General features: G+C 41.8%; 1 protein-coding gene across 5 annotated transcripts in view; it reads right to left on the bottom strand.

Annotated features, from left to right (window-relative positions):
- CNTNAP5 (contactin associated protein family member 5) overlaps positions 1 to 24,427 on the bottom strand; it is an 885,931-nt gene that overhangs the window by 7,327 nt on the left and 854,177 nt on the right. For all 5 annotated transcript variants that reach the window (XM_033947244.1, XM_033947242.1, XM_033947241.1 and 2 more), the window contains 2 exons: positions 8,270 to 8,488; positions 6,580 to 6,651 (listed from right to left, as the gene is read on the bottom strand). In XM_033947244.1, coding sequence (XP_033803135.1) covers positions 6,580 to 6,651; positions 8,270 to 8,488 — 291 coding nt within the window. The remainder of the gene's footprint in view (positions 1 to 6,579; positions 6,652 to 8,269; positions 8,489 to 24,427) is intronic.

Raw genomic sequence — 24,427 nt, 5'->3', positions numbered from 1 at the left:
CTGAAGACTTATAATTACATTACATTACAGATTTCTATTCCACCATTACCTTTCGGTTCAAAGCGGATTACAAAAAGAGTTATGGAAGAAGAGTTACAAAGTTAGATCAGAGATGGTTTCCAAGAGAGGGATAATAAGGATTATGGGTAGGGGAGGGGATGGTAAGAGGGGGGTTAAGCTTTATCATGGTATTAAGCTTTATTAAGGGATTTCTTGAAGAGTATAGTTTTTACTTCCTTTCTGAACGTCTTGTAGTCTGGGGTTGTTATCAATAGGTTCGAGATTTGGTTATCTATTTTTGCTGCTTGAGTGGCTAGTAGCCGTCGTATAGTTTTTTCCGTTTTACTTCTTTGATTGGGGGGTAAGTGAATGGGGTGTGTGTTTTTCTATGCCTGGTAGAGGTGGTTTGGATGAGGCGGTCGTTTAGGTAGATTGGGCTGTCTCCATTTATAGTTTTAAATAGTATACAGTAGAATTTAAATTGTATTCTTTCCTGGATTGGAAGCCAATGTGAGTTGATGAATGCCTCCATAATGTGGTCATGTTTCTTCAATGAGTAGACGAGTCTCAGAGCTGTATTCTGAATTGTCTGTAATAATAAAAAACCCCACAACAAAACGCCTTTGCAAAACAGGCTTAAATGAGGTGCCTTTCTGAACTTCTTACACAGGTAACTCTGCTATAAATGACACCCCTCATGCTCAGCGTGAATTGCGAGTGGCCTTTGATTATGCACTTAAATTCAAAAAACATTCCAGGGGCATATTAAGCATTTCTGTGGAAATCCTAGGGCACCGTTTTGCGACGAGTAAAGTTGCACATTGATACCCAGCTGCACGGCATATCAACGATCAAAGTCAACTTACGTGTACATCATCAATTCAGAAATCAAATTAGATTTGTGCTTTCTAGAAATTGCACTCATAAATCTGAAACTATGCTGCCTTTTTTGGAGGTATATTAATAGATCCGGGAAGTGTTAAATCCTGCAGCTAGATGATAGCAGGTACCTGCTTAGAAAGTAAATTGTATGTACAAATGAGAAATATTCTGATCCTGAAAAGATTCTGCTATGCTTCCCTGAGGACCATTTAAAAAGGCAATTATGTAGATAAAGAGTGTTTTATACACAGAAATGGGCTTTTAATAAAATTGCCCTTCTAATTTAAAGGTCCCGCTATTCAGAGACAAGTTTTACGAGCACAGATTTGCCAATCTGAGTGCAGGCGTTGCTGGAAGAAAAGCGTGCTTCATTCTCCTCAATATCACTGTGCAACAAATTTTAACTTTTTTTCTGGGGCAAGAAGAAAATTAGGTTTACTTTATAAAATTTGACCTCCTGTGTATGGAAATAGCCTCAATTTTCTCCTATTGCGTATAGTGTTTGAGCAAATCGCAAATATTTATAGCATGAAAAGTCACAACGTAATGCATTGCGCCGATTTAAGAGTTCCTATAAATATTATTTTCTAGAATCGTTTTGCTGTCAAAGTGTGTTTATCAACGAGATTAGGTGCATCTCTAATTAATGTCCAACAATAGTCGGCGAGCATTGATGGATTCCATCTGCCCTGATATCGTTTCTCCGTCGTAGCAATGTCCTGGTGAAACCTTTCCCCGTGCTCACCACTAACACTGCCAAGATTATCGTGGAAAACATCCAGATGTGAGAGGAGAAAATTAATTTTTAGTGACATGCTGCATTTGAGATCACAGAATGCCAGTTATCGGGGGGGTGCTCACCATTTGGACATAGTCTGGTGCCTTCCTATTCCCCCCAAAATTCTCGATTACATTCTTCAATGCTATCTATGCACTTTTCTCACTTTAGCTTAAAAATCTAATTTGAGGCAAACTTTGAGATCACAGAATGCTTTAAGCATCGTCTCCACCATTTGGACATAGTCTGGTGCCTTCCTGTTCTCCCCAAAATTCTCGATTACATTCTTCAGTGCTATCTATGTACTTTTCTCACTTTAGCTTAAAAATCTAATTTGAGGCAAACTGTTTTAATATTTCAGAGAGTGTTATAACATTTTCTCCGAGCATTGGAAAATATAACGAAAATGTTAATTTTTGCATTATAATGCTCTTTTGCCAAAAATCAGAAGGTTATACCAAAAAATTAAGGTCAGTTTTGAATTCAGCGACCCCAGATCACTATAGAACACCCACTACAATTTATGCCCCCAAACCTCTGTCGCACAGTGTATTCAATCCATGATGGTCAGCATTTCAAAATTGTTGACTGCCACGGGCTGATTTGTGCCATTATTTTCAATGCCCAAACAAACCCCTATCCAAGAACTGGAACTGAACATTTAGGCACTCAGCAGCTCATAAAACCATAAGAGCTGTCATACTGGGACAGAATGAAGGTTCATCAAGCCCAGCATCCTGTTTCCAACAGTGGTCAACCCAGGTCCCAAGAACCTGGCAGAAACCCAAAGAGTGGCAACGTTCCAGAGCTGAGATTGTGATGTCATAATGCCTCATTCCACCAATGCCTAACAGCCAACCTCATCAGTGATGTCACAATGGCTCCATTATCCTGTACTTGGATCACATAAGAACGTAAGAGCTGTCATACTGGGACAGAATGAAGGTCCATCAAGCCCAGTATCCTGTTTCCAACAGTGGTCAACCCAGGTCCCAAGTACCTGGCAGAAACCCAAAGAATAACAACATTCTAGAGCTCAGATTGTGATGTCATAATGCCTCATTCCACCAATGCCTAACAGCCAACCTCATCAGTGATGTCACAATGGCTCCATTATCCTGTACTTGGATCACATAAGAACGTAAGAGCTGTCATACTGGGACAGAATGAAGGTCCATCAAGCCCAGTATCCTGTTTCCAATAGTGGCCAACCCAGGTCAAGAGTAACTGGCAGAACCCAAATAAGTAAAATAAGTTTTATGCTGCTTATTCTAGGAATAAGCAGTGGATTTCCCCAAGCCCATCTTAATAATGGTTTAAAGACTTCTTTTTTAGGAAATTATCTAAACCTTTTTTTTTTTTTTTTAAATCCCTGCTAAGCTCACAGGGGTTAACTGAATACCACCTATATTAAGAACAACACCCAAATAACTATCTCCCTCTTTCTGGGGTCCTTTTACTAAGCTGTGGCAAAATGTAGCACACCCTTATGCGGGTCTTTCTTGCACACTAAGGCCATTTTTACAGAAATGGCTAATTTTCCATTTTTCCAATTCATGGCCATCCGCTATGGTTGCTAGTAGCACATGGCCATTAACAAAGATTGGAGCGCGAGTCCTTAATGCCATCTATTTTGCAGGCAGTAAGGACTCGCGTGCTAATCCCATCCTAATGTTAGGACCTGATTTTATACAGTTAATAGCACCTAAAACGTTGACGCTGATCATAATGGCATTTACCTCCTCTTTTACTAAAGTGCGCTAACAGATTAGCGCGCTCTAATTGAATTAGCACGCGCTAAACACTAACACTTCCATAGACTATCATGTACACATTGGCTAGCGCATGCTAAATCGATTAGCGCACCTTAGTTAAAGAGGGTCTTAGTGCGATTCTACTCATACACAAGGCACGTGCCAAGTACTGAATCATGCTAAGTGGCCATGCGTGGCATAACATTGGTGAGGCCCCACTTGGAGTATTGTGTTCAGTTTTGGAGACCGTATCTGGCGAAGGACGTAAGAAGACTTGAAGCGGTCCAGAGGATGGTGACGAAAATGATAGGAGGCTTGCGCCAGAAGACGTATGAGGAGAGACTAGAAGCCCTGAATATGTATACCCTAGAGCAGGGGTAGGGAACTCCGGTCCTCGAGAGCCGTATTCCAGTCGGGTTTTCAGGATTTCCCCAATGAATATGCATGAGATCTATGTGCATGCACTGCTTTCAATGCATATTCATTGGGGAAATCCTGAAAACCCGACTGGAATACGGCTCTCGAGGACCGGAGTTCCCTACCCCTGCCCTAGAGGAAAGGAGGAACAGGGGAGATATGATTCAGACGTTCCAATACTTGAAGGGTATTAACGTAGAACAAAATCTTTTCCAGAGAAAGGAAAATGGTAATACCAGAGGACATAATTAGAGGTTGAGGGGTGGTAGATTCAAAGGCAATGTTAGGAAATTCTACTTTACGGAGAGGGTGGTGGATGCCTGGAATGTGCTCCCGAGAGAGTTGGTGGAGAGGAAAATAGTGACTGAGTTCAAAGAAGTGTGGGATGAACACAGAGGATTTAGAATCAGAAAATAATATTAAATATTGAACTAAGGCCAGTACTGGGCAGACTTGCACGGTCTGTGTCTGTATATGGCCGTTTGGTGGAGGATGGGCTGGGGAGGGCTTCAATGGCTGGGAGGGTGTAGATGGGCTGGAGTAGGTTTTAACAGAGATTTTGGCAGTAGGAACCCAAGCACAGTACCGGGTAGAGCTTTGGATTCTTGCCCAGAAATAGCTAAGAAAAAAAATTTAAAAATTTAAATTGAATCAGGTTGGGCAGACTGGATGTACCGTTCTGGTCTTTATCTGCCGTCATCTACTATGTTACTATGTAATATTTTGGAGTACCCGTTTGGGTCAAATAAATACAAGCCTAAACATCTGTGCCTAAGTTGCATGTGGATTGAGTGTTTTCTATAACAAAGTGCGTAACCTTTAGGAACACCCATGATGCCCCCTTTTGAGATTCACGCACTAGAACTGACGCACACCACTTTAAAGAATGCAAAACCTCTAGTGCCAATTACGAGATGTTATTTGCCAATTATCAGAACCAATTTATCATGTTAAACAATTGGTACCAATTTGTGTGTGCAACTGATGATGAAATATACAGAATTTGGATATTAGTGCATGGTAATATGGCTGGTCCTGAATGATTTGCGCTGTTACACCCACTCTCTATCGCTAGACACCCCCCCCCTCCGAGAAAAATTCAAGACATTGTCATTGTTTTAGCATGTGGTTTGCGAACAAACATTAGGATTTTATCGCAGATTTATTAAAAAGAAACCAAACACTGGTCTGAGAGATATTTGGAGCATTTGAGATTAAGCATGAAATTACTGCATCTCAATGGCCATGAATTTGGTCTTGGAGGATGAGATGTACAGTGGTTTTTTCTGTTATATAGAGCATTATGGACCCCTGTTCGATTACAAAAATTGGATAGCTTTAAGTCTAATAGATGTTGGCACTGTCATCTCTCAAGCAGGGACTTTAGATCATTTATTATTCTATTGTCCATTTATTATGAATTTCTGGAAATCAATTTGGGACCAAATTAATTGTTTATTAGACAACCCAGTGGCATTATCATATGATACTGTGTTGTTTGGTATGGAAATGAGAGCAAAAAGTCAGATTTCTACAAATAATAACAAATTATTACTTATAATGACTGGGGTTGCCATTCAACAAATTACGTATAATTGGAAAAATTGGAGTAGATTAAATTACAATTTCTGGTGGAATTCTTTATGTCATGTTTATAAAATGGAAAGATTTATTGCAATACAGCGCGGTTTTTACAGGAAATTTCAGGATGTGTGGGAGCCATTTACAAATTAGATGACATTTTATTTTAATTTTTTTTCCCTTAAATTTACAAGTTTGATTGTGAGGGGGGAGGGGAGGGTAAATTTATTGTTACATATTGTATAAGGTATTGATTATATAATAAGAAAGGGTGGGAGATAAGAGCATATTATTTGTACCATTGATGATTATTAAGTGTTATATTTATTGTTAATTTGTTTGGATATATTGTTACACTTATTGTAAATTTGAAAATGAATAAAGAAAAAAAAAAGGATTTTATTACAGGATACTTTAGTGTGTCTCACCGTAAGTTCTTTTAAGATACTGTATGTGTGCGTTAGTGCATTCTGCAGCTTAGTAAAAAGACCACTCTATAACTTGACCCCGACTATTAACAGAACCGGTCCCTTAAGCAGAGGAAAGTAAGAACATAAGAATAGCCTTAATGGGTAAGACTAAAGGTCCATCAAGCCCAGTAGCCCATTCTCATGGTGGCCAATCCAGGTCCCTAGTCCCTGGCCAAAACCCAAGGTGCAGCAATATTCCATGCTACCAATGCAGAGCAAGCAGTGGCTTCCCCCATGCCTTTCTCAATAAGAGACTATGGAATTTTCCTCCAGGAACTTGTCCAAACCTTTCTTAAAACCAGCTACGCTATCTGCTCTTACTACAACCTCTGGCAATGCTTTCCAGACCTTAACTATTCTCTGAGTGAAAAAAAATATTTCCTCCTATTGGTTTTAAAAGCATCTCCCTGTAACTTCATCGAATGTCCCCCTAGTCTTTGCAATTTTTGACGGAGTGAAAATCGACCCACTTGTACCCGTTCTACTCCACTCAGGATTTTGTAGACTTCAATCCTATCTCCCCTCAGCCGTCTCTTTTCCAAGCTAAAGAGTCCTAACCGTTTTAGTCTTTCCTCAAAACAAAACAAAAACAAACACTTTTTACATGTTTAATAGAAAAAAATATCTCTTCCCATGCTGCGGTAAATTAGATATAACCTTTACTTATTGAAATGTCTAACATTGATAAACATTGTACCTCCAATGACAGCCGAATCGCTCCTGACTTCATTTGTGAATGGCTCCCTCTCATCACTCTTCTCAAATGGATCTGTATTACAGACAGAAAGTAATTGTGTTCATTAATAAAATGGAATAACTTTATCCAGTCATGACTTAAATCATTTCCTTCAATGTATCCACAGGATTTCTCGGGAAAGGGAGGGCGATTTCTAGGTTGGGCAAAATACGTCAAATGAGAAAAGGAAAAACATAATTTTATGACCATTTACTACTCCGACTATTTATTATTTCTATAGCGCTATCAAATGAACGCAGCGCTGTACATTAAACACGCAAGTGATGATTCGAGCTCTAAAGCAGAGGTGTCCAACCTTTTGGCTTCCCTGGGCCGCATTGGCCGAAAACAATGTTTCTGGGGCCGCACAAAGGTGTAAACGCTGCAGCAAGACAGAGGAGGGAGCCGGCAAGACGGTAAACACCAGGGGGCAGCAGAGGAAAACACTGCATCGCCCTCGACCGGGGCCGCACAAAATACTTCACTGGGCCGCATGTGGCCCTTGGGCTGCAGGTTGGACACCCCTGCTCTAGTTTACAATATTATTATCAATAGACCAAAACAGAATGCCACCTGTAACACACTTCTAATAACTGAGAGTAAAACCAAAATTAAATATTGATGATAAATATAACGTGCCCTCAGTGTGGGGGAGTAAGCTTAAGCAGCTGCAACAATGTCGTTGCTCCAACACCTAACAACAGAGGATGATTGAGGAGATTTAACTCACCTCTGGCCGCACACCATCACAGGACAGGTTAGTGTGCATGTAAATCAAACAGTGATCATAAACACTATCCCCCTGTTTTCCTAAGGCCCTCGTTTACTAAGGTGTGCTAATCGAATTAGTGCACGCTAACCGTTAACGCGTCCATAGACTAACATGCATGCGTTAGCATTTAGTGCGCGCTAATCGGTTAGCGCACCTTAGTAAAAGAGGGCCTAAGGTGCGCTATGCGTTAGCATGCGCTAAATATACGTGCGTGCTAATCGTTAATGCGTCCATAGACTAACATGCATGCATTAGTGTTTAGCGCACGCTAATTGGTTAGCGTACCTTAGCAAAAGAGGGCCTAAGGTGCACTATGTGTTAGCATGCGCTAAATATACATGCGCGCTAACCGTTAATGCGTCCGGCCCGATGCTGCTTAGGGAGGTAAGTAGGGCTCGCGGCCGGGTTCCGATGGGAGGGAGGGAAGGATGGGGATTCGGCTGTGCGGCGGGTGCGGGTGCTCAGGGGGGGGTGGCGGTGCTCGCTCAAGAGTTCTGCTGCACAAGGGATGGGAGGGAGGGAAGGAAAACTGCTGGCGAATCCCCGGACTAGGGCTTATTTTAGGGGTAGGGCTTATATTAAGGCCAACCCAGAAAATCCTGCTAGGACTTATTTCCGGGGTAGGTCTTATTTTCGGGGGAACACGACAGATTTCAGAACTGCTGAGCGTTCACTAACCTGAGATATATCAGCTGCTTCACCGCATATTACGCATGTGCTTTTCAGAGCCAGTTTTCTTAAGCAATCAAGCTGTTTTTAATGTAATACGCAGCCCGGTGGTTCCAAAACACCTCACAAAATGGCAAATGACAGTAATGCGAGCAACACAGAATTCGGCATTGAAATGTCAGCAGCCAAAGTGAATTCCAGAGCACCTACCTAAGGAGGAATACGTAGTGGTGACTGCATCCGCACCGGCCTCTGCGATTGCTTCACAGCTGCCTTCTGATAGGGGCCCCTTGATCGTCACCGGGGCTATGCTTGGATGTCTCAAGGCCGCTTTGAGTGGTGCCAAGTGGTTATACTGGACTGAGGCGAGGCACCCGATAAAGCCGACGGAGTTTGCCTTCAGAACTTCAGAGTCCAGCCTAGAAGTATCTGCAGAAAAATGAAAAAAAAAAAAAAAAAAAAAAAGAGATGTTTCATTTGTCTTGTGGTGGGCACGTTCTGCCCGTAGCCAGGTCCACTTTCTGGTAGGCTACGCGAGCTAGGCGCCTCCCGAGTTAGGCACCTACCACGCAATTAATTTTATTTTTTGCCAGTTATGAACCGATATTGCTCATTCATGGTGCCAATTAAACTAATTTAAAAATGACCTCCCCCCTTTGCAAAACCGTAGTGCGGTTTTTAGCACCGGCCGTGGTGGAACAGCTCCGACGCTCATAGAACTCCGCGGCCGGTGCTAAAATCTGCGCTACGGTTTTGTAAAAGGGGGTAAATTAGGTGGCTAGATAGGCGCCTAACTTCAAGCGACGTTTATAAAATCTGGGCACGTGAATTTTTTTTTTTTTTAATGCCTTCAATGTATCAACCTTTTTTTTCTGTTTCCTTCATTTCTTCTCGGAGAGACTTTTTTGTGCCTGTTTTGCAGAGTGCATTCCTTAGGCGATGAGCTCAGGACTTCATTTAGGGTCCTTTTACTAAGGCACGCTGGCCGTATTAGCATGCACTAAAAATTAGCGCTCACTAAATGCTAACGTGTCCATTATATCCTATGGACGAATTGGCGCGTGTTAGCATTTAGTGTGCACTAAAACGGCTACCACGTCTTATTTAAAGGACCCCTTAATGCAGTGGTCTCAAACTCACAGCCCCAGGGCCACATGTGGCCCGCCAGGTACTATTTTGAGGCCCTCGGTATGTTTATCATAATCACAAAAGTAAAATAAAACAGTTTCTTGATCATATGTCTCTTTAGCTATAAATGACAATATTATTATTAAGACTTAGGAAAGATTTATAAATTATAAAGAGTTTTACCTCATGCAAAATTGTCATTTCTTTAATAAGACATTAACTATTTTTTCTGATGCCCTCCAAGTACCTACAAATCCAAAATGTGGCCCTGCAAAGGGTTTTAATTGGAGATCACTGGCCTATAGGAAGAGGAGATGCAAATGTTAAGAGCCTTAGCCAATAGGGAGAGGAGGAGATAGTGGAAGCTGTGGATGGGCCATTTGGCCTTTATCTGCCATCATGTTACTATGTTTCTATAATCATAAAGTTCTATGACATCACAATGCAGGTGTAAAGAGCCTTAGCCAATAGGGAGAGGAGATGCAAATGTTAAGAGCCTTAGCCAATAGGGAGAGGAGGAGACAGTGGATGCTGTGGATGGGCCATTTGGCCTTTATCTGCCATCATGTTACTATGTTTCTATAATCATAAAGTTCTATGACATCACAATGCAGGTGTAAAGAGCCTTAGCCTATAGCAGTGGTCTCAAACATGCGGCCCACCAGGTACTATTTTGAGGCCCTTGGTATGTTTATCATAATCACAAAAGTAAAATAAAACAGTTTCTTGATCATATGTCTCTTTAGCTATAAATGACATTATTATTATTAAGACTTAGCCAAAAGGAAAGATTTATAAAGAGTTTTACCTCATGCAAAATTGTCATTTCTTTAATAAGACACTAACTATTTTTTTCTGAGGCCCTCCAAGGACTTACAAATCCAAAAGGTGGCCCTGCAAAGGGTTGGAGTTGGAGACCACTGCCTTATTGCATCCTCTACGAGAGCAGAACAGCAAGAACCGAGATCCAGGCATCATGGTTCCCGAGAGTTAATCTCACCCTTTCAGAGACTTAGCTGGAATCAAAACCCTGTAAATTTTAATGAACAGAATTTTTGCAGAGCCGCGCACAGTCCGGTGTTTGTTTAATGGTAACTATAAACAGTGTTGAACTGTTAATTGCTGATCTGGGTTTCATCACTGCCATCCCTCCTTGGAATGACATTTAGAGTCGGGTCCTTGAAACCTCTGTTGTGTGAAATAAACCTCTGTTTAGTGCTCAGGTGATTCTTATGGGGACAGATAAACAAGCAAATCACCCACCAAGAACCAACATTATACAAGTGGGCATGTATAAAAAGTCTTGCCATTATATTAATGAAGCTGAAATGTAACATTAGAAGGGGACATTCTTAAAACCATTCCAAAGGCAAAACTCTATGCACTTAAAAGTAGTTTTAACTTTATTAAGGCTTGATATGCCGCTTTACCTTCCAAAGCAGTTTATTATTTAAAAAGGGGTAAAGACATATATTAACATTATAATCAGGGATCTCAAAGTCCCTCCTTGAGGGCCGCAATCCAGTCGGGTTTTCAGGATTTCCCCAATGAATATGCATGAGATCTATTTGTATGCATTGTATGCTAATAGATCTCATGGGGAAATCCTGAAAACCCGACTGGATTGCGGCCCTCAAGGAGGGACTTTGAGATCCCTGATTATAATGAACTAGGCATGATACAAAATGGAAATGGGTGGGGTTACATTGCTTAAAATATAAATGAGATGGTAGAGGAAAGAAACATAAGGGTGAGAGGAGAGTGTAGGTTAAGCCAGGGGTGGGCAACTCCGTTCCTCGAGGGTCGGAATCCAGTTGGTTCTTCAGGATTTCCCCAATGAATATGCATGAGATCTATGTGCATGCACTGCTTTCAATGCATATTCATTGGGGAAATCCTGAAAACCCGACTGGATTCCGGCCCTCAAGGACCAGAGTTGCCCAAGTCTGATTTAGCCACACGGAGGTTTTTCGTGCCTATGATGCTGGGGAGTGGAGCTGCGAGACAGTGCACCTCACTTGGAACCTGAGGCTTTTCTTTCCATTTATTTATTTTTCATTTTCAAATGAACATTATCAAGTATAAACTTGTACAGAAAGCAAATTAAGCGTGAAATTAGTACAAAAACATAAAGGAAAAAATGCATGCATGCATGCTTAAATTCAGCTCAAGTCCTCCATTCAAAACAAGATCCAAGACTTAACATAACGGGATCGTAAAGGAAAAAAATAATAAGAAAACAAAGAAACAAGACTAATCTGGTTGAAGTCGAGCCACCCCGTTACAATACTTTAATTTAATTTAGGGCTTACGTACTTAGATTTTATCATTTTCCTGCCACGATAGCGATAGGAAAGTTGTTAGCTGGAAGGGTTCGAAGAAGACATACTTTTGATAGGTATAATGCACAACACATTTACATGGGTGACTTAAATAAAATGTCGCCCCCTAAGGCCAAGACTCCAGGTTTTAATAATAAAAATTATCTCCGACACCTGTGGGTATCCCTGGCCCAAACTCGATACATTTGGACTTTTTTTTGTTTTTAGTTCAATAAAATTTATTGAGTTTTTAATCCTAAGAATTCCTTCTGCTTATGTTTAAAGTAAATTTTCATAAGCCAGTTTTTATATGGCGCCCTAGCCACCATCAGTAGTAAAGTCGCCGGTGTTACCAACTCTCTCAGAAAGCTCAAGCAATGCAGGTACATTCAAATCTGGAGCAAATCCTTGCTGCTGTTTTTGCAATTTATCAGGCAAATAATAAACCTGAGATAGAGGGGGTAAAACCTCCTCTGTAATCTCCAAAGCAGGGGTGCCCACACTTTTTGTGCTTACGAGCTACTTTTAAAATGACCAAGTCAAAATGTTCTACCAACAATAAAATTTTAAAAAACACAAAGCACACTGTACGCAGAGAAAATGTTAATTATCATTTATATTGCGGGGTTTTTTCAAAGAGGTCGAGGCAGATGACTCTATGCAATATCACCTCAGTAACAACTATACAAAAATAAACAAATATACCCCCTCCCCTTTTACTAAACCGTGATAGTGGTTTTTAGCACAGGAAGCTGCGCTGAATGCCCCTCGCAGCTTCCGACGCTAAAAACCACTATCGCGATTTAGACAGCAGATATAAATTCTCAAAACGGACACATTTTGATCACTAAATTGAAAATAAAATAATTTTTCCTACCTTTTTGTCTGGTGATTTCATGAGTCTCTTGTTGCACTTCCTTCTTCTGTAAATCCAATATTTCTGCAAAATCCAATTGCCTACTAGACAACTGCCCACCCTCTATCATGAAATCTGCCCCCTCCCCATTCAAAGCTGAACTTTTCAACTGGGTTTCACTATTCTTGTCCACTGGCCACTTTCCGGTGGAACTTGGCCATATCCTTGTATCTCCTAATATTAAAAACTCCAAGGAACCAATCTCTTCGGCTTCCAACTACAGACAAATTGCCAATATACCACTCTTCCAAAAACTTATGGAAGGTCTAGTTAATCATGACTTCATGAAATACCTAGAGAAGTTCAACATTCTTCACGACTCCCAGTCTGGTTTTCGTACAAATCATAGCACAGAAACTGTCTTAGCTTCACTGACTAATTACCTCTTCCATTTGTTTTCACTGGGAAAAAGCGGCCTGGTACTTCAGTTCGATTTGAGTAGTGCCTTTGACCTGGTTGACCATGACATTTTGCTCAGATGCCTCGACTCCATTGGCAAATTGGCTTCTTAAAAAAATGCACTTACCAGGTTCACTGTAACAAATACCTTTTTGAAATTAAACGGGTTAGACTACCCAATCAACCCTACTATCAAAATCCTTGGAGTCATCCTGGACCGATGCCTGACTTTTGAAGTCCATACAAATGCTCTGGTCAAAACATGCTTTTGTACCCTCTGGAAACTCCGCACCATCAAACACTATTTCGACTTCCTCTCCTTTCGACTGCTGGTCCAATCACTAATCTTAAGCATCTTAGATTACTGCAACATTATATACCTGGGATCCTTTAAGAAAACTATCAAACGCTTGAGAATCGTACAGAATGCTGCCGTTCACTACATCTACGATCTCAAAAAAATCAGAGCATGTAAGCCCTTATTACAGAAAACTGTACTGGCTGCTGATGGAGGCAAGGATCATCTTCAAATCTGCTTGCCTCTGCTTCAAAACCTTAACAGGCTCTTCCCCAATCTACCTGTCGGAACACTTTGAATTTTCAGGCCTCACCCACACACGTAATGCCTACCTGTTTGCCTTCCTGTCCTTTAAGGGCTGTATCTATAAGAGATTCCTTGATAGATCTCTGTCATTCCAAGCAGGCAAATAGAATAAATGTCTAACCACCCTCATTTCAAATTCACCCTCCTACCAAACTTTCAGGAAATCAATTAAAATCTATCTCTTTGATAAATTTCTCTGACTCCCTCCCTGCCTTGTATCTCTGATATGCCTCTGGATATACCTGACTAATCCCAACTGCTAAGCTAATCTGAATGTCTTGTATATAACATCACTGTCTGTGTACAGTCTCTTCCTCTGTAAATTGCTCTGAACTGTTGTGGTACTGCGGTACACAAAAATAAAGTTATTATTATTATTCTTTCTTTCTCCCCCTGCCCCCCTCTTTTTTCTGTCTTTCTCTCTCCCCCTACCTGCCTGTCTTTCATTCTCTCTCCCCCTGTCCCTCCCAAGCCATCATGCCAATTTCTCCACTTCCCCTCCCCCACAAAGCCACCACACCGATTTCTCCTTGCTTCCCCGAGCAAGGCCTGGCACGTACAAGCAACGGACCCACAAGCCTTCACCTCTGACGTCAATTCTGACATCAGAAAGGAAGTTCCAGGCCAGCCAGGCAGCGATTGGCTGGCCCAGAACTTTCTCTTTGACATCAGAATTGATGTCACAGGTGAAGGCTTGTGGGTCTGGCGCTCGTACGCGCCTGGCCTGGCTCAGGGAGGCAGCAAGAACAAGATCGCAAAGGCAACATGATCAACTCGCGTTGCCTTTGCAATCTACTGGTCAATCGCGATCGACCATTTGGGCACCCATGCTCCAAAGCCTCTAGCATATATCTATTTAACATTTCCCTAGGAGTATACATAGTGCTCCTAGGGAAATTAACCAATCTTATATTATTAGATCAGGAAAAGTTCTCCAAAGATTCCAATTTTCTTCGAACATTTGTACTGTCTTGAATCTTTTTGGTCATAGTTATTTCTTGATTAATATTACCCAAAGAGGCTTTAGAATCAAGCATTTGAGTTTGTAAATTCTTTATATCTATTGCCCGGGCTTTCATTCTCTCCTCCAAACGTTGAAAATGAGGATTTATGAAGGTTGGCAGATTTGCCGCAAGGTCCCAAATGGATTCTAAAGCTACCTCTTGGGGTTTCCGGACTTGAGGCAAGACATTTCTGATGAAGTTCCTCTTCAGCTTTACCACGCTGATCGTTTCCCTGGACTCGTCCATCCCCGTGCGATACCATTGCTTCGAGTTCCATATCCGAACTCTCGTCCATTCGTGGAGAGCCCAGCTCAGCTCTCCCTTCTCTGGTCTCTCCGGCCTCCAGGATGGGTAGCGCTTGAACATCTTGGTGTTTCTCCGTCCGCGGGGAGCTGGTGCCCTGAAGGTGTAGGGGCAGCGCCCTAGTGTTGGGTCTAAGAGTGGTATCCAGTTCCAAGGAGACCTCCTCCGTCCCGCTAACCCAGGGCATCTCCGGCAGCAACGTCTCTGACAACAATGGAGAGGTGGCTTTTCTTGGGTGTGGGTTTAGGTCGGGGAGGGTTGGAAACAACACACTTAGGGCTCTTTTCACAAAACTGTGGTAGCGATTCCCTCACGGAAAAAACCAAAGCCCATTCAATTCTTAAGGTCTCCGGTGGCTTGGTTGGTGGGCAGTGGAGAGTAGGGATATAGCCAATGTGAGACTTATTTACTACAGCCATGCAGATACCATTTTGAGATTCTGTATAGTTTATATTCTCTTAGTTTAACTAAAGCATAGGGGTTCTCAACCCCCCCCCCCAATAGCATGTGTATCATATAAAAAAAATTGTCTCAATTTTCTGTAACGTGTGTGTACTGTTCCTGTAGCTTGTTATTGATCCTGTAGGTCGTATGTTATTGTTCCTGAAAACTACTGTGTACATATCCTCATAACCCATTCTGGGCTGCAAGAGAGGATGGGCTTTAAAACTAACTAACTAAATAGCCTTCAATCCATAACCCCACTGCCCAACAACCCAGCAAGCAGTTCCCCTTAACTGTAGCCATGATATCCTGTTTGTCTGTCTTATCTGTTTAGATTGTAAGCTCTTTGGAGCAGGGACTGTTTTCTTTGTGACTGTGCAGCGCTGCGTTCATCTGGTAGCGCTGTAGAAATAATTCATAGTAGTAGCGTGAAGAGTTTCAGTCTTTGGGAAGCAGAGTGAGATTGTGATGTCATAATGCCTCATTCCACCAATAAGAGCCAACCTCATCAGTGATGTCACAATGGCTTGATTGTCCTGTACTCCCCTCTGCCCTCCAACCCAGCCAGCTGATTAACCCTTCCCCTTAACTCTATCCATGACATCCTGTTTGTCTGTCTTGTATGTTTAGATTGTAAGCTCTTTTGAGCAGGGACTGTCTTCTTTGTGACTCTGTACAGCGCTGCGTACATCTCATAGTACTATAGAAATAATTAATAGGATGCACTAGGAAGGGGAAGGCCTGCCAATTTGATGAGGCCTCCCTCCTGCCAATCTTCAAGTTAGAGATACATGGGTGAGTTCAGGGATTCGTGGCAGGGCACCTGCAGCGGGAGGGAGTGGGCATCCCTTCTGCCGATCTTCAATTTAGAGGTGGGGGTGTCTGAGTGACTGGAGTGGGCTTCCCTCTTTCCAATTTTGTTTTAAAGTTGAGAGGGGGGTGTGGGTGCTGTCAGGGATGGGGGAGGGGGGATGAACCCTGCACAACTTTTTGTAATTATTATTTTTAATGGGGACAGATATTGTACATGTGTAATACATACACATCTCTGCCATTAAAAATGAAAAAAATAAAGCACTGCTGTTCAGGGCACTTTTTTTTTTTTTTTAACACTGCCAGCACCTCAAGACCTGTTGGAGATTTCAGAGCATTAAAAATTGGTGCTTCGTTTTGGGCATAATCTGGGCATAGATCAGCGTGCTCGGTTTAGTATTGATGAGCTTGTTGTAATCTATTTACATCGGAGGCTGCTACAAACCCCGGTAAAGACCGCAATTAGTCATTTTGGACATTGATAGCGGAAATATTTTGACGCTAAACAGGTTAAAACTGATGTAGCGTTGATCGTTAAAGGCACAGAGTTTTGAGCGTAGGGGCCTCAGTCCTTATGGGTTCTTTACATCACATTCTCCTAGCCCGCATATACCTGCAAAGGTCAATGTGGATGACAGGAAGATAACTACAGCTTACTCTAGGAATTAACACTGCATATCTTTGTGTGTGTGTGTGTGTGTGTGTGTGGTGGGGGGAGGGGGGGTGTTCCATAAAAAGGACTAATGATACCTATAAAAATTGGGAAACTGACTAAAGTATAATTTTTGGTGGAATTCCCTATGTCATATATATAAAATGGAAAGATATATTGCAATATAGCGAGGGTGTTTTAGAAAATTTCAAGATGTGTGGGAGCCATTAACAAAATATTGCAATGATTAAATGATTATTTTCCCTTGATTTACAGGTTCAATTACGAAGGGGGAGGGGGGATAATTTTATTATTTTATTAATGTATATTGTACATTGTATTTGATTATATAATAGGAAGGGTTGGGGAGGGTGGGGGTTAATAGCATTTTATGTGTACTCTTGATGACTATTAAGTGATATATTTATGATCTATTTGCTATATTATATTGATGCACTTATTGTACGTTTAAAAATGAATAAAGAATTAAAAAAAAAAGGACTACCGGTAATCAGTCAACAAAAAAATAGTTTTTGAACAAGATTTTAACTGCTCCCTAAACACAAGATCATTTTTTATTAATGTATTTGAAGACAGTAGAGAATTCCAAGCCAAGGCAGCCTGATATAATAAGGAGCACTTGACAAGATTTGGGGCTCCTTTTGCTAAACAGCAGAAGAGCTTCATAATATCGCAAGCTGGCGAGGCAAATGCTCCAACACTCATTCAATTCCTATGAGCGTCGGAGCATTTACCTCACCACCCGTGGAAAGAAGCTCTTCGTGGTTTAGTAAAACCCAGCATTAGTCTTCCACCCAGTAGGAAGTATTTCTGTTCGGAAGACAAAAAATAAAAAAGCTAAACAAATACACAAGTGTAGTACTATACGATCATTTAAAATTTAGAGTGTAAACTTGAAATTGCATTTTTGCTTCTATGGGTAGCCAGTGCAACCGAAGGAGTAATAGGTTCTTGTTTATATGTCAAATAAATCAACCTGACTGTCACGTTCTGAACCATTTGCAACCTATTCTTATGGGCTTTTGAACACCCAATAAAAACTATATTGCAATAATCAAGTTATGTTTACAAGAGAAAATGAACACGCGTCTAAAGATCACAGTGCTGAGGTACTTTAAAATAATTCTAAGCTTCTTGATCAGTAGGAAATCGGTTTCTTAAAACATATTTGTTAACTTGTATACCTTGCGGTGTGGCTTTTACTTCTCCCTCGATTCTTGTGTGCTCATAATTTATTTATTTCGATTTCTAGCCCGTTCTCCCAGAAGCTCAGAACGGGCTACAAGTGGACATTCACAATCGTTTGAAAACAGACTAGTCTTGACAACAAATAGGTTACAGTAGACAATCACGGAGGTTATTCTGAGACCAGAATGGTCATAGCGAAGAGTACGAGGAGAAGTCTATTGAGGAGGCAGTTTTTAATGGCCCGATTGGCGGAAGAGGAAGGTCTTTACTGTTCTGCGGAAGGTCATTAGTGAGTCTAGAGACCTGATCTGCGTGGGTAGGCGGTTCCATAGCTGAGGTAGGAAATGGCTGTAGGATCTTTTGTACGCCTTGCTCATTCGGAGGGATTTCCCTGCGGGAATGCTGAGTCTGTTCTGCTTTGGAGCGGAGGGGGCGGTTAGAGGTGTATAGGCATAGCTTGGATGCTATGTAGGCTGGGGATTTTTGGTAAGAACATAAGAATAGTCTTACTGGGTCAGACCAATGATCCATCTGGCCAGAATGCTATCTTTGCAGAGGCCAATCCAAGTACCTGTCAAAAACCCGAATAGGAGCAGCGTTCCATGCTACCGTCCCATGTCTGTCTCAACAGAACACTATGGACTTTTCCTCCAGGAATTTGTCCAAATCTTTTTTTTTTTTAACCAGCTACATGAACTGTTTATGCAGGTTTTCTCCCTTTTGGTGCTTGGGGGGGGGGGGAGAAGGGGGGTAACATGCCTCTGTTTTTGCTACTCTGGTCCATCATGGTGGCTTGGACTACTTAAGTTCCTGTTGGTGTCCTTGGTCACTCATTCAGTGCCATGGGACATTCAAGCCATTCTTGATGTCTTGTCGTGCCCTTTATTCTCTGTTGCTGATAACATTTGCAAATTTCGTAGAATTCAAATGGAAACCCCCCTCCCCCCGCCCGCCTCTCCCACAATGTTAGAGTTCAAAAGTAGGATGCAATGATTTCAAGGGAAACAAGTGAAAGAAATGCGTTCATAGCCCCCCCCCCAAAAGAATATGTGAATGAAAGAAGGTATTGTTTCAACAAACTATACCGATTTCTTTTGCCTATTTCTTTTTGTAGAATTTTATATGTGAGCATGCACAACTTAATTTCTTAATGAGCCAATCGGTGCTGGTAATTGGTCACTAAGAAGCAATTATTGGCACTCATTAGAATTTATGTGTGGAGCTGAAAAGGAGGTGGAGCCATGGGAGGGGCATGGGCATTTACACCAGGTTTTCATTGGTGCAGTGTAAATGGTTGCACCTACATTTTAGTTTTGGGTCGGCCGTTACACCTATTCAATAAACCGCGCCTAACTTTAGACAGAGTTTAAAGAATAGCTCTAAGTACTGTTTTTTTTTGTTTTTTTTATTGTACCAGATTTTCTGGTGTCATACGTATAGGGCAGTGGTCTCAAACTCAAACCCTTTGCAGGGCCACATTTTGGATTTGTAGGTCCTTGGAGGGCCGCAGAAAGAATAGTTAATTTCTTCTTATTAAAGAAATGACAATTTTGCATGAGGTAAAACTCTTTATGGTTTATAAATCTTTCCTTTTGGCTAAGTCTTAATCATAATATTGTCATTTATAGGTAAAAAGACATATGATCAAAACGGTTTTATTTTACTTTTTGATTATGATAAATATACCGAGGGCCTCAAAATAGGACCTGGCGGGCCGCGAGTTTGAGACCACTGGTATAGGGGAACATAAGAACATAAGAATTGCTGCTGCTGGGTCAGACCAGTGGACCATCCTGCCCAGCAGTCCGCTCACGCGGCGGCCCCCAGGTCAGAGACCAGTGCTCTAAATGAGTCCAGCCTCACCTGAGTATGTCCCAGTTTAGCAGGATCTTGTCTAGCTTAGTCGTGAAACCCTGGAGGGTGTTTTCCCCTACAACAGACTCTGAAACAGCATTCCAGCTCTCCACCACTCTCTGGGTGAAGAAGAACTTCCTTACGTTTGTACGGAATCTTTTCCCTTCTAACTTTAATGAGTGCCCTATTAGAGTCTAGCCTTACCTGCGTACGTTCCGGTTTAGCAGGCACTTGTCCAACTTTGTCTTGAATCCCTGGAGGGTGTTTCCCCTATAACAGCCTCCGGAAGAGCGTTCCAGTTTTCTACCACTCTCTGGGTGAAGAAGAACTTCCTTACGTTTGTACGGAATCTATACCCTTTTAACTTTAGAGAGTGCCCTCTCGTTCTCCCTACCTTAGAGAGTGCCCTCTCGTTCTCCCTACCTTGGAGAGGGTGAACAACCTGTCTTTATCTACTAAGTCTATTCCCTTCATTATCTTGAACGTTTCGATCATGTCCCCTCTCAGTCTCCTCTTTTCAAGGGAGAAGAGGCCCAGTTTCTCCAATCTCTCACTGTGCAAAAAATGGCATAAATCGTCACTTGGACATCCTAATCGCCAGGACGTCCAAGTGTTGATTTTGAAACCATCTTTCTGGATGTCTTGCAAGGCATCCTAGCCGCTGTTCATCCAAAACTAAAACGGGCCATGTTGGAGGTATGTTCTGGGTGGGCTTTGGGCGGGCTTAGTCTTAGACATCTTGCGGTAATAAACCTTTCTCAGGACGTTATGGATGGAGCTTAGACATTCTGAGCTAGACCTGTTTTCGACGCATCTAAGTGCCCAAAAGCTGCCCAAATGACCACTGAAGGAATTAAGTTATGACCCCCACCCCCCATACACCCCCCCAGTGGCCACTAATCCCCTTCCACCCCACAAAGATCTGAATGAAGCAGCAGCACATTCGGGCACAGGCATTTATGCCAATGAAAATCAGGCCTAAATACTCATGTGGTACGGGCATATTCTATAACAGTGTGCTTAACTTTTAGGAATGCCCATAACCCACCCATGCTCCTGGCCATGCCCTCTGTTGAAGTCTGTATGCTGGAATCTCAGAAAGTGGCGTGCGCAAATTCTAATTAGTGCCAATTAGAATAATTGTTTGTTAATTAGTAAAGGATGCCAAAGGATGTGATTAACATAGCTATGGGGAGGTTTTTTTTTTTTAAGTTTGGACAAGTTCTTGGAGGAAAAGTCCCTAGTCTGCTAATGAGAAAGACATGGGGGAAGCCACTAATTATGCCTGGGATATGTAGCATGGAATGTTGCTACTATTTGGGTTTCTGCCAGGTACTTATGACCTGGATTGAATACCATGAAGATGAGATACTGGGCTAGATGGGCCGTTTATCTGACCCAGTAAGGCTGTTCTTATGTTCTTAATTATTAGCTGATTAGCTTGTTAAATAGTTAAATTATATGCAGAAATCAGCAATGTGCACAGAATACTATAAACTTATGTATGTCTCCTGGTACACCAATCACTATGTTCTATTTCCGATGGTTAAAATCTTTTAAAGAACAATATACAGTGCTTAGGGTCTAAGAACAAATAGTCAGTTGATATTACCTCAAGTGTAAAAGGTATTTCATAAGTAAGCTTTCAAACTTTTTTAAAGACCTCAGCGACACAGATCATGCCATAGTGGTAAGCTTTACGTGTCCATTCGTCAGCGATGTTTTTTAATCCATCTTTATTTATTTTATGAGATTTATATCTCCTGTCACTTAATTTAGTTCAGTCTCTCAATAGCACGATCGGGGGGAAGGGGGGGGGGGTGTAAAATCCAACATGTTTCCCTCACAGAGCCATTCTTTGTCATCCGGCTCAGAATAATTCATCAGGACGCGAATGGAGCTCGTCTGGAAGAAGAGAGGAGGGTTTGTGGGGGAGGGGCGGGGGCAGAACAGGGCAGGGTCATTTGTCCAGGGTTTCCCGGAGAAAAACATGGTAACCCTAACTTCAGCCTTTTAAAAAATCCTGACCTATCTTATGCACAATTAGACCCTGCCAGGCCCCTAAACTGAATATTGGGGCATGACTGGCCAAGAATGTGCTGTCCTGTTCTATAGGGGTCCAGGCAAATATTCATAAGATATTTATACAGGTCCAGACTGAATATCAACGGATCGCTGGCTGGCACGGAACGTCCTCTCCGACGTCAGAATTGACGTCGGAAAGAAGGCTTCTGGGTGGCAATTAGCAGCAATGGTGGCGGATTTGAATCGGCGCTGGAGGGAGGTAATGAGAGAGGCTGGCAAGCAGCAGCAGCGGTGGCGGACGGGGGCGGGGGATTTGAATCAGGTGCTCGAGGGAGGGAAGGAAGGAGGCTTTATTTGTGCAGCAGGGAGGGAAAGATGTAGGCAGGCTGGCTGGCTTCGGGGGAGGGGGGTGGGACAAAGGCTGGAAGGCAGTGAGGGGGGACATAGGAAGAAGGCACTGAGGGCACTAAAGATACAGGAAGGGGCACTAAGGACACAGGAAGGAGGAACTGGGGGCACTAAGGACATAGGAAGGGGCACTAAGGACACAGGAAGGAGGAACTGGGGGCACTAAGGACATGGGAAGAGGCACTAAGAACATGGGAAGGAGGCACTAAAGACACAGGAAGGGGTACTAAGGACATAGGAAGGAGGCACTAGGGGCACTAAAGACATGGGAAGGAGGCACTGGGGGCACTAAGGACATGGGAAGAGGCACTAAGAACATAGGAAGGAGGCACTGGGGGCACTAAAGACACAGGAAGGGGCACTAAGGACATAGGAAGGAGACACTAGGGGCAATAAGGACATGAGAAGGAGGCACTGGGGGCACTAAGGACATGGGAAGAGGCACTAAGAACATGGGAAGGAGGCACTAGGGGCACTAAGGACACAAGAAGGGGCACTAAGGACATAGGAAGGAGGCATTGGGGGCACTAAGGATATGGGAAGGAAGGAGGGAGGGAGGGAATAGAAAGGGACAATTGTTAGGCCTGAGTGCAGAAAGAAATGAAAGATAGGATGCACAGTCAGAAGGAAACACAACCAGAGACTCATGAAATCACCAGACAGCAAAGGTTGGAAAAATGATTTTATTTTCAATTAGTGATCAAAATGTGTCATTTTTGAGAATTTATATCTGCTGTCTATAATTTGCACTATATTTGTCTATTTTTCTATCGTTACTGAGGTGACATTGCATGTTTTAAAGTCATTTGCCTTGACATCTTTGAAAACCCCCCAAATATAAATGATAATTAACATTTTCTCTGCGTATAGTGTGCTTTGTAGTTTTTTTTTTTATTTTAAGATTACCATTATGAATTAATATGAAGATATTATGTGTACATGAAAAGTGAATGGAAGAAATTGGGGGCGGGGCTAGGGCAGGACTGACAATTAATAGATGTCCCGTTTTGATGAAAAAAAAAAAAAATAAATGGTCACGTTAGGGATAGGCATTAGGTCAGACGGAAACCACGCAAGCATTGGTCGATATTCGGTGCCAGCCCTGGACTCCTTGAACTTCCAGGGTTTTGTAACTTGGCTACACCACATAAGTGCAACGGTTTCGCACGGAACTGGCTATGAGTCATCGCACAATGACAGGACTGACTTTTATGTCCCTAGAACGCCCCACAAATAGCTGGTTATGTTTTAAGCGCCAACTGGTCATTTCCAGTTGAGCGCTGTTTTAAAAATGACCACTTAGCCCCGAGCAAGCAAATTAACTGGCCAGTTTCCTTCTTTAAAAAAAAAAAAAAGAGAGAGGTTAAAACACAAATCCTTAAACTCTGAAACATGACATTTCACTGTTAAGAACATTTGAATGAAATTCCTTAAAAAGAGCAACAAAGCAAAACAAGGAAACTAACCCCTCCTCCCCCTTTACAAAACCACAGTTCAGTTTTTAGCGCTGGTCGTGGTGGTAATAGCTCTGATAGGATTCCATCTCTTAAAATAATAAATACGCGTCGTCAGTTTATTTTTTCAGTTACTGCACCTCAAACCTGGAATTCTCTACCTAGTCATTTAAGGGAAGAAACTAATGTAGAAAAATTCAAATGTAAACTAAAAACTTTCCTTTTTAATGATGCCTTCATAAATTAACTTGCTTTAATGTGACTCTTATAACATTCACGAGAATCTTCTAAATTATTCTTTCAAGTCTCACTTTCAACTTTTATCATCTTTTACATTTTATCTTATTATTATTATTATTATTATTTTTACCCTCTCCTTATGTGCCCTCCCTACATGTTTCTTCAACCTTTATTTAAATTGTAACTTCTTCCCCATCCTTTCCCTTTGTTTCTAGTTTTTGTCAAATTTGTCATTATCCTTGTTAGTTTTATTTATAGTGATTTTGTTTTTATATTGTAATTTTATCATTATGTACATCGCTTTGAATTTAGATAAAGCGATTAATCAAAATCTGTATTAAACTTGAAACTTGAAACTATGGGCATCGGAGCTGTAACTGCCACACCCAGCGCTCAAAACCGCACTGCGGTTTTGTAAAAGGAAGGGGAAAGAGAAATCAAACACAGCAAGGTTTTATAAACAGCAATTATTACTTCTGTGCGCTTTTTTTTTTTTTCCTTTCTAATCAGTGTTAGCCAAGGCCAAAAGCCTTCAGAGAGAAGGTGATGTCTCTTCTTTAATTAAAAAGCCCACCAGAGTTGTAGATGGGCTTC

Source organism: Geotrypetes seraphini, chromosome 5 (assembly GCF_902459505.1).
Source record: "Geotrypetes seraphini chromosome 5, aGeoSer1.1, whole genome shotgun sequence".
NCBI lineage: Eukaryota > Metazoa > Chordata > Amphibia > Gymnophiona > Dermophiidae > Geotrypetes > Geotrypetes seraphini.
This window is presented reverse-complemented; position numbering and strand designations above follow the sequence as displayed.